The sequence below is a fragment of the Sapajus apella genome, unplaced genomic scaffold (genome assembly GCF_009761245.1).
Source record: "Sapajus apella isolate SASKATOON/1434 unplaced genomic scaffold, GSC_monkey_1.0 scaffold3, whole genome shotgun sequence".
In the NCBI taxonomy this organism is placed as follows: Eukaryota; Metazoa; Chordata; class Mammalia; order Primates; family Cebidae; genus Sapajus; species Sapajus apella.
The window spans coordinates 63545862-63561826 of NW_022436943.1; the positions used below are offsets into that span (position 1 = coordinate 63545862).

A 15965-nucleotide genomic window follows, 5' to 3' on the forward strand; every position below is an offset into this window, starting at 1 on the left:
TTTTTAAACAAATACCACCAACAAAAACCCAAATAATATAAATACCCAGCACATAATCCAAAACATATAATTAAATCTCACCTTGTCAGTTCATTGCTTATACTATGATATTTTTGGATAAACATTAAGGCACCCAGAATATTTACTATAATTATACTTTCGATTTACTATAAATAACTATTTATCATAGCTTTTGGTTTTATGTTATTCTCATGTATAATTATCAAGCCTTTCATATTTCCTCAGAAGTAATTATTAGAAATACAAAACAGTACAAAGCTAAGAGAATCTTGCGGCCACTAGGAAACTCTATCCAAACTGAACTAAAAATAAACACGTAGAATAGTTTATCTCGTTATTTACTCATCTGGGGCAGAAAACTAAGGCCCAGGGGCTGCCAACTGCTTTTATAAATTAAATTTTACTGAAATATATTCTTGCTCATTTTTTTCTGTCCTGTGGTCTGTGGATGTTTCACAGTACAATGACAGAGGTGAATAGTTGGGACAGAGGCTGTACGGTCTGAAGAAGCTAAAATATGTGTACTATGTGACCCTTTACAGAAAAAGTTTAACAATTCCTGATCGAGGCCATATTTTCTATCTTATATATAGTCTGGTAAAGCCCTACAGAAGTTTAAATACACTACATCTACCACATTTCCCTGAAATAACTGTTGAGTAACCCTCTCAAAGAAGAAAACAACATTAGTTCAACTGATTTTTGTAATGACAGTTCCAAAGTCCTACAAAATCAGAACAGAGTAACTGTTCCGAATTTTAAGAAAAGACAACCAATTTTTAAAATTTGCATTTTTTGAAAATATAAAACGCACAAGAATACCAGCACAGGTAAGGCAGACATGGTGTTGGGTGATGACGACTGATGTGGTCTGTTTTCTTGGCCTAGGTGCTCTGTAGAAATGAACTGCCAAGACAGAAGTCATTGGCCAGGCCTTTTCTTGTACTTAAGTCAAAGACGCAGGAACAGCATTAAGGATGTTCTGAGACTTAATGTAGTCACCACATGGTTTACTCTATGATTATTAATTTATTCGACTGTTAGATGGTAAATATTTACTAAAATGGAAAGCAGAAGGCATTCATTTGATGCACACGTCATGTAGGACACCAGAATGACAAACATCTACCGGGTGTCCTCTAGGTGTCAAGCATTGTGCAGGGCACTGAGTATGGAGTGGTGAGCAAAACAAACAGGGTCCTTATCCCCACGGAGCTTAAGGCCTAGAGGAAGAGAGGAAGAGACAGACAATAATCATTTGTAAACAATGTAGCTTTAATTAGGAATCCTTAGGAAGAAAAAGAACATAGTCCTGTGTGACAAAGAATACTAAAGGGGAGGCTTTAAATATGGTGGAGAGAAAAAAGTTCTCTATTGGAGGTAATGTTTAAGCTGGTGCCTGAAGCAAGAGATGAGGCAAGCCATAGGAAAGGAGGAAGAGAAACATCACAGCTTGAGGGCAGGTAAGAAAGAGCTGGATGTGTACAAGACCCTCACTCTTTAAGAGCTTACATTTGGGAAAGAAGATCTATTCATGCAGAGCTCATTCAAGGTAGCTTCTTCACCAAGAGTCAGAGGAATGGAGGTGGAGAAAATTATTTCTAAGGGCCAGGCACAGTGGCTCACGCCTGTAATCCCAGCTCTCTGTGAGGCTAAGGCAGGCAGAGCCTAGGACTTTAGAACAGCCTGGAAAACAGCAAAAATCTGTCTTTCCAAAAAAAAAAAAAAAAAAAATTAGCCAGGTGTGGTGGCGCACACCTGTAGTACCATCTATTTGCAGGCCTGAGATGGGAGGATCCCTCGCGTCTGGGAGGTGACACAGTGAGATTCGAAAAAGACCCTGCCTCAAAAAACAAGTTAACTGCTGCTAGCTAAAACCACCTGGGAAGAGTCCTTTTCTGAGGTTTATTCTTGAGTAAAGGTTTTGTTTAGTGTTTTTGGAGTCAGGGTCTCAATCAATCACTTAGGCTGGAGTGCAATGGCATGATCTTAGCTCACTGTAACATGGGCCTCCCAGGCTCAAGGGATCTTCCCACCTCAGCCTCCTAAGCAGCTGGGAATACAGGCATAAGCCACCATGCCCAGTTAATTTTTTTAATTTTAATTTTTTTTTTTTTTTTTAATAGAGACGGGGTTTCACCATGTTGCCCAGGCTGGTCTCAAACTCCTGGGCTCAAGCAATCCCCTTGCCTTGGCCTCCCAAAGTATTGGGATTACAAGTGTAAGCCACTGTACCCGGCCTCTTTTTGGGTGATTTATTCTTTTTTTTTTTTTTTTTTTTTTTTGGAGAAAGAGTCTTGCTCTATTACCCAGGCTGGAGTGCAGTGGCACAGTCTCAATCTCGGCTCACTGCAACGGCCCCTCTGGGTTTCAAGCTATTCTACTGCCTCAGACTTCTGAGTAGCTGGGACTACAGGTGTGTGCCATCATGTCCGGCTGATTTTTTGTATTTTTAGTAAAGACAGTGTCACCATGTTGGTCAGACTGGTCTCAAACTCCTGACCTCAGGTGATCTGCCTGCCTTGGCTTCCCAATACAGGTGTGAGCCCCCACACTCGGCCTGGGTGATTTGTTCTGATTTTGTAGCAGGATAAGGGGAATGGTCATAGAGTCATATTCCTTCATTAGTCTATGAGCTCCATCAGGGCAGGGACTGTGTGTGTCGTGCTCACCTCTGCATTTCCAGGGTCTGGGCAGCATCAAGATTAGGATTACTTATATATCTGCACCAATTCCAGTGCAGAGATGTGTAATGGCATAAGTACCAAAGTATAAAGGAAATGTACATACATCTACCTTTACACATAAAACATAATTTACCTGGAAAAATCTGTAGACAGGTGCTTGTACAAATTTAGACATTAATTTGCAAGGCAAAATAATAAACATAGTTGTCTCCTAAAAGTCAAAACATTATTTTTCTTATTTCTTAAGAGACAGTTTGGATTTCAAAGATAGAAAGTTAAATGGAGTTCCAAAGAAATTTCTAGAAACTTACAGGCTTCTTGAAGAAATTTCTCTCTCACGCTGTCCGAAGTACAGTTTTTACATGTTTTAATTGCAACTGCCAAAGCTGGATTCTCCTGTGTTAGGGAAATTATAGAATCACACACACATGAAAAAAGGTTTGCTATAATTAATCAATTCATGAAAAGCTGTCTGTTTTGCAACTATGTGGGTTATGGACCAGACAGAATCAGAAAAGCGAAATCTCAAAAATGAGAGGAATACTTAAAAACATTCAATATAAAATCCCCTGAGAAAAATGGTCACGCACATGAAACATTGCATCAATTCATTTATTTATTCATTGACAAACATGCATGGAAGATACATGTTTCTGGTACTATTCTAAGTGCTTGGGATATACTGGTGAATAGCAGAGGCAGCAGTCCCTGTACCTGTCAAGCTTACATTCCAGGGAGGAACACAGACAATAAGTAATGAATTAATTACACAGTATGTTAGAAGGTAACCGTGTTACAGAAAAGGGAGAGAACAGGTCAGGATACGGAGACAAGGATGGAGGCTGCTATACGAGGTAGACCTCACTGAGCAGATGAGACAAGAGCAAATACACGAAGGAGGGAGGAGAAAGAGCTGGCTAAGGAACAGCAGGGAACAGTGCATAGCGTGCTCAAGGAACATGAGCAAGCCAGTGAGGCTGGCACAGAGGGTGGAAGGAAGGAGGGTGAAGATGATGGAATCAGAGAGGAACGAAGGGGCCAGACCACAAGGGGCCTTCAAGGCCAATAGAAAGATGTGGCTTTTACGCAAGTGAAATGGAGAGCCAAGGTAGGGTTTGGATAGAGGAGTACCATGGCCTGACCTAAAATTGTGAAGGAACACTCTGCTGTGGTACTGAGAAACGGCTGCAGAGAGGCAAGGTTAGAGACAGGGAGTTCTGCAGGTGGCTACCACAGTAACTCAGGTGACAAGTGATGGTGGCTTGGACAAACATGGTAGCAGTAGAGATGGTGAGAAGGGCTGAGATTCCGGCTATACTCTGAAGCTAGGGCAAACGTGGCTCATGATGCAGGTGTGAGAGAGTCAAGTTCAGGTTTTTGACCAGAAAAACTGACAAGATGGAAGGGGAAGATCAGAAGCTCAGCTTCAGATGTAATAAGCCTGAGATGTCAGTAAGACAGCCAAGTCACACAGGCGAAATGATCAGCAGGATACTGTGACTGGAGTTCAGGAGAGAAATCTGAGATAGACAACAGACATCTAGAAGTAGCCTAGCCCATGTGACTGGACAAAATCACTAAGGGAGATGACAGAGGCCCAAGGACTGCTTTGGCGCTCTACAACATGAAGAGGTAAGGGAGAAGAGTGGAAAATGTCAAAGCAGACTGAGATGGGGCAACCAAGAAGGTAGGAAACAAACCAAGAAAAAGCACTGCTCTGAAAGCCAAAAAGTCATTATGTATATTTACTACTGTCTTTCACATTATAGCATTTTATATATAATTATACATCATAATAGAGAGATAATACATTGTCATTTACATTACTACTCTCTGTTCTCCATAACTAAAATGTAAGTTTCAAGACAGCAGGTAACTTGCCTGTCTTGTTTGTCAAAAAATCCTCATTAGCATAGCACTGAGTACACTACGTGGCTCAGTAAAGATCTGTAGAATTAATGAATGCTATTAATATCCTTCTTTTAAATGCAGATGTTCATTAACAAGTTAGATGTGTCATATTTTCAAAATCCCTTAAATTGTGTTTTTGCTTAATAAGTTAGCTGTCTGTCGTATGCTTTCAAAATACCTTAAATACCTTTATCTATTTTAGATTTCACACTAATTGTACACTATATGTTTCCAGGAAATAAAACATTTTCAAACAAGAGAAATATGAATGGTAAGATAACTGTATTATCGACTCAGGGACTGCAATCCCTTTCTTCACCTCCGGAGGAGGCATGCCCACGTGCCAGATGCCTCAAGGAAGGGGTTCAGGTGGTAATGGTGACATGGTCCCTGGAGGACAGAGTAGCTGGCTCACACAGAATGTGAACAAGAGCACAGAATACCTATCTACTAAATGTTTGAGTTTACAACCTTAGAATCATAACTGTGCTAAAATATAACCACTTTACTTTGAATGAGTTAGTCTTATCTTCCTTAATTAGACTGTATACTTCTTTTTTTTTTTTTTTTCCTTTTCTAGGCTGCTCAGCAGGAGACTATACTTCCTTAGGACCATGACCATGAATTCTATTTCTAGCTAAATATGGGGCTGGCCACATGCAACAGGTATATAAGAAAACTGTATGGTTGGTATACTGTATAACTTAAATAAAATGCCGATTTCATAGAAGATCAGAGCAACAAAATATTCCATAAGACCATAAAACCATCATCAATCCTGTCAACTAACTGAATACTCAGTAAACATGGTGCTTTATTAAGACGGTCTAAGGAAATGCAAACAAACCACTGCTCTTTAAAGACTTAGGGTTTCAAATGAATGTTAAGCGTAAGATTCCAGAGCTGGCACATATACAAAATGCCATATACAAGCAATCATGAGGCTCAGCCATCAGTCTGGAGAATAGGACATGTGGCTAGTGGCCTCTCAAGTGGACATCAGAGGTCTGGGGAATGCTGAACTGTTAGAGGGGCCAGTTACAGAAATCAGACTGCTGGAGAATGGGTCAAGCAAAACCAGAAAATGTGTAAAGGGTTTTTTCTAAAAACTAAAAAGTAACTAATCGGTAATTACTCAAAACAGATTTAAAAAATCTTCTGTAGAATACAGGCAATATTTAGGGGAAGAGAGAAGTTTTTCACTGTTCAATGAAAATACCACCCTGTGGCCACTATGCCTACACAAGAGATGCATGATTAGGCTCTGAATTAATAACAGCTAGTAGAGGTGTAAAATATTTTAACAAATAAATCTAGAAGAAGGCTATTCTAAGATGAATTAAGAGAAAATTAGATTTAATAATATATTTTTAAGGCTGAGAACAATAATAATGAATAATAATGAAAAGAGAATGTGCAAGTGATCAGCAGATGCTTAACGAAAAGGAAAACAAGCCTGATAACCTTGCCTAATTAAAAAAAAAAATGAGTGCCAATAAGCCTCTAGATAAACTGCATGTTTACTGACTCTCAGAATGAAGGTCAAAATTCTTCAAGATTCATACATCCCCACACATGCCCCCTGGTGGGCCTCCCATCCTTCCCACTGTTTCCTACCCCTCTACTCTGCAGCCACACTGGCCTCAGGATGGTGTCCTGTCCTGCCCTGCTTCATGGCCTTTGCACTGGCTATTCCTCTGCCTAGAACAGGCTTCCCCAAGAGAATGCTCAGGTTCTGCTCCTTGCCTTACTTGAAAGCTCTGCTAACACGTTATCTTGTCAGAAGTTCTTTCTGACCATCCCATGTAGAACCAGCATCCCCTTGTCCATGCATTGAATTTTTCTCAGACCCTCTTAAGATTTACTGTATGTCTTTTTTGTCTGTCAACTTGTGCCTCTGGGAGAATTAAGTTATATCCCCAGCACCTAGAAACAGTAGCTGTCACAGAGCAGACAATGGATACAAAATTGCTGAAAGAATTAACTGAATCTTAAATAAAAATGGTAGGTCCTTGCCCATGAAATTTATGACAAGTTACATTTTGACCAATTATCAAGAATGTCTGATAAAATATCATTTGATTTTACAGAATACTAAAGAACATGTTCTAGAAAAAGGATTTATACTAGAAACTTAGAGAAAGGAATAGATTGCACTATAAAATTAGACCCCCACATTAACAACAAAACAAACATATAAAATATACACAAGAAAGATATTTAACAGGCCTGGCACGGTGGCTCACATCTGTAATCCCAGCACTTTGGGAGGCCAAGGCGGGTGGGTCACTTGAGGTCAGGAGTTCGAGACCAGCCTGACCAACATGGCAAAATCCCATCTCTACTAAAAATACAAAACTAGCCAGGTGTGGTGACATGTGCCTGTAATCCCAGCTACTTGGGAGGCTGAGGCAGGAGAATCACTTGAACTCGGGAGGCAGAGGTTGCAGTGAGTTGAGGCTGTACTGTCGTCAGTAGTATAAAAGCATAGCACATACAATTACGTATAGTACATAATACTGTATTTTTTTCTAATAAACTACAGTTTTGATTGTTATCTTAGAGTGTACTCCTATTTACTGAGACAGAGTCTTACTCTGTTGTCCAGGCTGGAGTGCAGTGGTGTGAACAAGACTAACTATAGCCTTGACCTCCTGGGATCAAGTGATCTTTCCTCAGCCTCCCAAGTAGCTGAGACTACAGGTGTGTAACACCAGGCCAGGTTAACTTTTAAATTTTTGTTTGAGACAGGGTCTTACTATGTTGCCCAGGCTGGTCTTGAACTCCTGAGTTCAAGCAATCCTCCTGCCTCAGTCTCCAAAGTGCTGCGATTACAGGCATGAGCCACTGCACCAGCCCCTTCTACTTATAAAACAAAACAAAACGAAAACCAGTTAACTGTAAAACAGACGCAGGCAGGGCCTTTTGCAGGTATCCAGAAGGAGGCATTTCTACCCTAGGAGATGACATCTCCATGTGTATTACCACCTCTGGGGACCTTCCAGTGGGATAAGGTATGGAGGTCAAAGACAGTGACGTGGATGATCTCTACCTTGTGTATGCCTAGCTTAATGTATGTGTTTGTGTCTTAGTTTTTAAGAAAAAAGTTTAAAAAGTTAAAAATTTTAAATTTAAAAAAGCTTATAGAACAAGGATATAAATACTTTACACGGCTATACAAGTGTTTTTGTTTAAACTAAGTATTTCTGCAAGAGTCAAAAAACTCAAACAATTACAAGGTTCATGATGTAAAAAAGTTACATTAAGCTAAGGTTAATTTAGTATTTAAAAAGTTTCTAAAATAAATTTAGTGTAGCCAAAGTGTACGGTGTTTATAGTCTATAGTAGTGTATAGTAATAATCTAGGCCTTCACATTTACTCATCAACTCACCTAGAGTAACTCCTAGTCCTGCAAGCTCCATACATGGTAAATGCCCTATATGATTGCACCATTATTTTATACGTTATACTGCATTTTTATAGTACCTTTTCTGTATTTAGATATACGAACACCAAGTGCTACAACTGCTTACAGTATTCAGGACAGTAACGTGCTGTACAGGTTTGTAGTCTAGGAACAAAAGGCTATTTATATTGAATAGCCTAGGTGTGTAGTAGGCTAGACTATCTATGTTTGTGTAAGTATACGTGTAATGTTTGCACAATCATGAAATTGCCTAATGATGCATTTCTCAGAAAGTATCCCCATCACTACATGTGGCACATGATCGTACTATTAGTCTAAAATTTCATTTAAAAAATCACCAATCTAATTTAAAAAGACATGCAATAACAGATGCTGGTGAAGATGTGGAGATTTGCACTCTTATACACTGCTGCTAGTAATGTAAAATGGTACAGCTCTGTTGTAAATTATTTTGGCAGTTCATCAAAAAGTTAAGCATTCCAGCCAAGGCAACACCATGGAACCCTGTCTCTAAAAAAAAAATAATAATTAGCTGGGCATGGTGGCATACACTTGTAGCTCCAGCTACTTGGTAGGCTGAGGTGGGAGGACGACTTGAGCCTGGGAGGTTGAGGCTGCAGAGAGCCATGATTGTACCACTGTACTCCCCTGGTGATGGAGTAAGACTCTGTCCCCAAAAAGAGAAAAAAAAAAAAACAGAAAAAGTTGGCTGGTTCAGTGGCTCATGCCTGCAATCCCAGTTTGGGAGGCCAAGGCAGGAGGAACAGCTGAGTCCAGGAGTTTGAGACTAGCTTGGGAAATGTAGCAGGACGCTGCCTCTACAAAAAATTTAAATAAGTCATGTGTGGAGGCGCTTGCCTGTAGTCCTAGTTATTTGGGAGGATGACTTGAGTCCAGAAAGTCGAGGCTGCAGTGAGCCATGATCGCGTCACTGCACTCCAGCCTGACTGACAAAACAAGACCCCATAGCCATTTTTACCCTCCCAAAACAATGACACACCCACACCCATATCCACACACTCTCTCTCTCTCAAACAATAGTTACCATAAGATGAAGCAATTCCACTAGCACGTATATACAAAAGAGATACATTTATACACACACATATACATACACACACATATATGTACATATAAAAACATATATCCACAGAAAAATTAGTGTATGAATGTTCACAAAAACGTTTTAATAGTTAAAAAGTGGCAACAATCCGAATATTCATTAACTAATGAATGGATAAACAAAGGTGGTATATACCTATACAAAAGCATTATTTGGCAATAAAAAGGAATGAAGTGCTGACACATACTGCAACACAGATGAACCTTAAAAACATTATGCTAAGTGAAAGAAGCCAATAGTTAAAAAAATATTATGCCATATATTATGAGATTCAATTATATAAAATGTCCAGAATATACAAATCTGTAGAGACAGAAAGTGAATGAATGGTTGCCAGAGGCTGGGAAAGGTGGAATGGGAAGAAACTGCTAAGGGGTATAAAGTTTCTTTTTGAGGTGAAGAAAATGTTCCAAATTGACTGTGGTGATAGCTACACAACTCTGTGAACATACGGAAATGCACTGAATTGCACACTTTAAAAGAGTAAACTTCATAGTAAGCAAATGATACTTTGATCAAGCTATTATTGAGGCAATCATTTTTTTAATTTATTGATCTCTTTTGGAGGGTAAATTGGGGCAAATTAACATTTCTTTCTCAAAAATGCAGGTATATAAGTATACTGGCTATTTCTGACTCTCATCTGATTTGTTAATTCTACCCAAAGAGCAGTCGCCTATGGAAGCTATTACTGATGACAAAGGCTAAAAGAGATCAAAATGGATAAAACAAAGGCCCAGTCTTGTAGGGGCTAATGTTGCCATTTTTTGGTTTCTGAATATGCCAAGTAAAAGATATTTATGAAGATATTATATCTTTTGTAATTATAATATATAATAATTTTTGTTTCTGAATATGACAAGCATAAGCTGACATTTATAAGATATTATATCTTCTGTAAATATTAATACCTAGAAGAACTAAGGACTCATGAAGACGAAAAAAGCAATTAAAACTTAAATAGCCAAAATTAGTCTAGTTGTTTGGTAGTCTTAAAAGACTTACTGGACTGATATAAACGCCTTGATGTACATCTCCAAATTGGCCTTCTCCAATACATCGTCCAAGTTCTATTCTTTCTCTTTGAATCTCATAATCTCTGGCTGCAAAACACAATTCACACATCATTAAATACTTAAGTACAATGTTCCAAATATGGAAATAACACTTGACATATTTCTTGATCATCCATAAATAAAAGTTTCATCTGTGGCACATCAATCTATGAAAATGCTTTAAACAGAGTGGAATTCTCTTAAACAGTATTTTAACAGGAATTCATGTAATTAGTTATGGTATTAGAAGAACTATCAAAACAGTAAGTCCTACTAAAGGTAGATACTTTTCATGTTGCTCCTAGGAGTTTTAAAATTTCTGGTTTATTTTATATCTATTTGATAGTTTTCTAAATAATCGCTCCAACTATTAAATTATATGCTTAATTATTAACAGCTTTCAGTTTAGGTATTAATATATGAAGGCTATAAAAGCATAGTTATTTAAAGCAATTATTTTACAAATAAGTACAGTTTGTAAATATGGAAGTAACGTAAAATTGTGTCATAAGAAAACTTTATATTTTGAAAGTTTAAGAGTTTTCCACTTCATGATAATCCTATCTCTATATTACTTATGGAGCTAAAAGAGTTTAAAGAGGTAGTTTCTAAGAACTAATTTCAAAATTAGATGATTCAGAATCAAGGTTGGACATATCAACATTATAAATCATAAATATTTTTTACTTTTGAGACCATGTGTCTCACTATATTGTTATTATAATTTATATAAAAATTAATTATTTAGGTTTTTGAGGCACATGGAAAGAAAATGCCCAATAGGAATGTAATAGTTTCAATTACAATTCATTTAGCTACTTGGTATTTTGATTTACTTCAGTTAAGAAACTCATCTCCATAGGTTATCGCATATATATTCCACTAGTATAATCACCAATGAAATACACCAAGAGCCAGATATTTTTACATGTTCCCCCTGGTTTATCAAATTGTAAGTACAGAACATTCAACCCCAAATTTAGGTCGTTATTTTCCTCTTTAAAATCACTTTAGCCAGTAGTTCCACTGATTTAACAGTATGAGTAAACCAATGATAAATAGTTTAAAAATAAAAGTTAACCAAAAACTGAAACAACCCACTATCACTCCAGAGGTGGCAATTGCAAGCAAATGCAGTTAATTTAAAGGAATCCTGTTACCTTCATCTATTCCATAGCTTTCTGTATTGCAATTAAGAGAGAAAAAAAATTGAAGACCTTGCTTAGAAATAACTAATAGCAATTAGGTTAACAACACAAACTTGAAGAGAATATTTCAATAATACTTAAGTTTTAAAATATTTTAAGTACAAACACGAATTTAAAAAAAGAACTAAATATAAGTAAAAACTAAATATCCTCAAGTTTACTCAATGTTAGTTAAACAATACTTTTAAGTTCCTATCTCATCATTTCCTATTACTTATTTTTTGTGGGATATGAATGAAAGCCATGTTGAACATTTACCACTCAACAATAAATAATAAATATATAATGAAAAATGGGATAATCTGCAGGAATGTACAAGTGACTATACAGCTAATCAAACAAGTAAGGAAGTTTTTTTTTTTTTCCTCCCTGAGACAGGGTCTCACTCAGTTGCTCATGCCAAAGTACAGTGGTGCAATCAGGGCTCACTGCAGCCTCGACCTCACAGACTTAAGCAATCCTTGCACTTCAGCCTCCTGAGTAGCTGAGACAACAGGTGTGTGCTACCATGCCTGGCTAACTTGTTTATTTATTTTTTGTAGAGATGGGATCTTGTTATGGCTACCTAGGCGGGTAATGTACTCTCAGACTTGAACAGTTCTCCTGCCTCTATCTCCCAAAGTGCTGAGATTACAGGTGTGAGCCACTATGCCCGGCCAAAAAGTTAAACCTAAGTTTAAACATTTTTTCCAAATTGATACTGGCAATCAAAATGTATACACAAGTCTCAGGTCTGGCCTCTTTTGAATCACTCTCTATTCAAGAAGCTCTTGAAAGGGATCCACCGGGCAAAGCGCACATGTGAAAAGCAACACTGGGCAGTTTCTCTGCATTTTGGTAATGCTTCCTCAATGTATACAGAAAATCCAAGTAAGAATATTTATACAATAGAATAAGGCAACTGTAACATTTATGTTACAAATATACATAGCTGTACTGAAATCAGGACATTCAGATTTTGAATTAACTACTAAGACTTCTGAGGACTCTTTAAAAGGTAGGTTTATTTATTTATTTTAAACTCAAGTCCATACTGTGTGGAAAATTTTAAAAATTGAAATAAGAAAATGACATTAAAAATAATTTCTTATGAAAATAAAATTTCAAGAGTTTGTCTAATTCAAGATCTGGAGACTACATACTCCAACATGAGACCTAAGATTTTCCTTAATCAACAAGGTACCCACCACAGAGAGATGTAGAATCTTGACATTTCCAGGCTGAATGAAGGTTAAGAGTTCTGTTTCTCTCCCATACCTCCCACCCGAGGTGTACAGATTGACAATGGTTAGAAGCTATTTGTATTGGTTAGTCAATGGCAACAAAGAATAAACAATTTCAAAGGGGAAAATGCAAATCTTTGAATATATGTGTGTGAATGTGTGGGTATATACGTGTGTGTATGTATGTGTATTTTATATATATATATATATATATATATATATATATATATATATATATCTGTGTGTATACATATATTATGTATATGTATACACACACATTCACATACATATATACTTAACTAATAATACTAATTTTCTACATAGAAAATACCCTAATCAATAAAGGTTCTATTATGATACAGCCAGAAAACAAGACTACAGAAATCCTGTAACTAAACATTATTACAGACATTTGAGTTTTAGGCTTCTGACCTTACAGTGGGCACATGTAATACAGAATGGTAAAAGTTGAAAGAGTATTTCTGTTCAGCACCCAAGGAACTATAAAAAATGGCTCTAAAAAGACAGTAAGAATCAAAAACTTTTAAATGCAAGGAGGTATCTGTGAAGTCTGAGCAAGAACAAAATAAGAAATGTACTTACTTGAGGGCATAGTGTAAGTATCTTCTTCATCTATAATCTCAGCATAATCATCTGTTTCTGCAGGAAAAGAAACATATCTGTTGAAAGAGGTTAAATATCTGACCTCCTGGTATTTCATATAATTAAAATAGGCAAAACAGTCTGCTTAAATCCTCTACTATGCTGAAATATTCTTAAAACACTATTACTCAAATTTTGCTCATACATGAGTCATTTATGGAAATAAAAGTGACATCATTGTCCAATATGTTATAACACACAGACTTGTTTATCAGAGAACAAACAGGGCTAACAGAGAAAGCTCTTGTAAAAAACAGAAAGACACGAAACAACTATGTATATGCTTCAAATTAACCAATCTGTACCAACTGCAAAACTCTTCCTCAACTACACCAAATACATGTTTAAAACTACAATTGTCTACTGGCATTTCTCCAAATAAGACTGGTATCTCCAAAACACAGTATCTGATTTTATTAACAATTAGTCTTGAGAACATAATCTGCATGGAACCTTTAGAAAATAATGGCAGCCCCATTTTTTAGATTAACTGTGCTAATTCATTCCATTTGCTCAGGGTTGAGAAATGTTAACCCAGGAATTTATTTCCTAACTTTTAAACTCAGATATTTCAAGAGTAGACATCAAAAAAAAAAAAAAGCATATTAAATAAAGAATAAGCAGCATATTAAAATGAGGATTTCTGTATCATGTCAAGAAGTTCCAATGTTTCTACTGACTCCTTTTGGGCAATATAGCAACTTAAAAGGCCACCGGTATATTAATGGGAAATTTAAAAATACCCATCTGAAGAAAACAGTCACTTGTGTAGGTAACAGCTATACTGAAAAATCACTTCAGCCTTGTCTTTTTTCTCTTTCTGGAAAAAGAAAAATCTTTAGTTGCTCCATGTATGAGGGTTTTAACTGCTAGGCCATTCTCATGAGTCATAAAGCAGGGACAGTACTTTGTGATACATCTTTTCCAAGGAGGTCTATTTTGATATTTTGACCTGGCATCCCTGTTTAACACCAGAGAACTAAAAGCTATGAGTTCTTGCTTCTATGCTGCCTTATTATTGCATTCAGATATTAAAGGTATAGAATTCAAAGAAAATAGAGAATATATGTGGTTTACAGTCACTGGGATATCTATCATTCCACATACTACTATGGTAATGACTGAGATCAAATCTACAAATGGAAGAATTCGCTTCTTATTATGTAATCATCATTGAAAGTGATTATAGTAAAAAAAAAAGTTTTGCAAGCAGAACATAACACAAATCAATTCTCTTTAAGACAGTTATTATTCGTAAACTATTCCTAAGTCCTATATGACAGGTGGATAATCTATATTATTCTTCTATGTTTGTAAGTGGTAACACTCATAACATTAAAAAAAGTTTTAATAGACTCCAAATCGTACATTATTTTATTTCTGTACTTCTCCCTCTTAATCTGTTTTCAGGGAATACTAAGAACAGTAAATTGGCATCTGTAGGCCTATAGCTCTGCTTCTGTGTAAGATGGCTTATCAAAAGACCCTATGAAAGAAAATTTGGGGATGGATGGGAGCTGCTAACACACTTACAACAACAAAAAAAACTGAGCAGGGGAGGAATCTACTCTAATAGCTAAGGCAACAGAAGCCACAAAAATGGGCATTTGCAATCATCTCTCTTTGGATTCCATAATTTAACATGCTCAACTTTGTGATGCTCTGCTCAGAAAATGAATGCAACTAAAGTTGCTTTTCCACACAATAGCCCTAGCACCCTCACTGCCTCCTTTCATATAAAGCATGTGCCTTTAGAAGTAAGACACATGGGCTGGCCCTTTGGGAGACAGCGCTACTCAAACTCTGAACCTCTGCTTCCCTGCCCCAATTGCCCTGTTCTCCAACCTGCCGAAGAGTCTTGACAACCCTGCGTGTAGCTTGTGGTGTTACTAAGTAGATGGTCTGCACTTGTCACCACAGGTACCACAGCTTCATATGGCTGCAGGACTTCATTACAAGCCTGTTCAGAAGCCCATGTCTATCAGGTGACAGGTGTCTATTGCCTTAATGAAGAAGGGCATAAAGCTGCTGCTAACAGCAGTGATAGTGACCTCCCACTGAAGGCTTCACCATGCACCAAAGCTTATGTTGGCCCAGAGCCAATTCTGGTTTTAGCCACCTATTCAGAGATCTCTCCTCAAACTAATTTGCCCCATCCCATTGTTCTTAATCATGTTTCTTGACTCATTTTCCTCATTCCCTATAACCACCTGATATAATTTTGTTTCCTGTGAACTGTATGCCCACCTCTCCAGAATGGAATAACCACCAGAGTGAAACCTTCATGTATCTTGCTCACCACTATGTCCTCGGCAGCTAAAACAGTGCTGAGCACAGAGAAGGTCCTCAGGAAACATGCTAAACCAAATGAATGAATGCACTGCAGCAATCAGTAAAGGAAGTCTATACCCCTAGGAAACTCAGGCAAAGGATTTAACCTGTGTGAGGCATCACAGAAGTGAACAGCAGAGCTGCAATACATGCAACAAAAACCACAAGCACATTTGGGGGAAACTGATTGAGCTTTGGAAAGTCACTTCACCGGCAATGCTTCAGCTGTGCCCTCCTGGGTAAGATAACATCCACCTTGCAGGGTTGTTACAAGGATTACAGGAGACACAACGGAAAGCTGAGATGTGCCCTGCA

General features: G+C 37.4%; 1 protein-coding gene across 38 annotated transcripts in view; it reads right to left on the reverse strand.

Moving 5' to 3' along the window:
* PTK2 (protein tyrosine kinase 2) overlaps positions 1–15965 on the reverse strand; it is a 344711-nt gene that overhangs the window by 94025 nt on the left and 234721 nt on the right. For 22 of the 38 annotated variants that reach the window (XM_032247027.1, XM_032246903.1, XM_032247055.1 and 19 more), the window contains 4 exons: positions 13260–13316; positions 11386–11406; positions 10176–10273; positions 3020–3104 (listed from right to left, as the gene is read on the reverse strand). In XM_032247027.1, the coding sequence (XP_032102918.1) occupies positions 3020–3104; positions 10176–10273; positions 11386–11406; positions 13260–13316 (261 nt within the window). The remainder of the gene's footprint in view (positions 1–3019; positions 3105–10175; positions 10274–11385; positions 11407–13259; positions 13317–15965) is intronic. The other 16 variants (XM_032247076.1, XM_032247040.1, XM_032247000.1 and 13 more) reach the window with 1 other exon arrangement.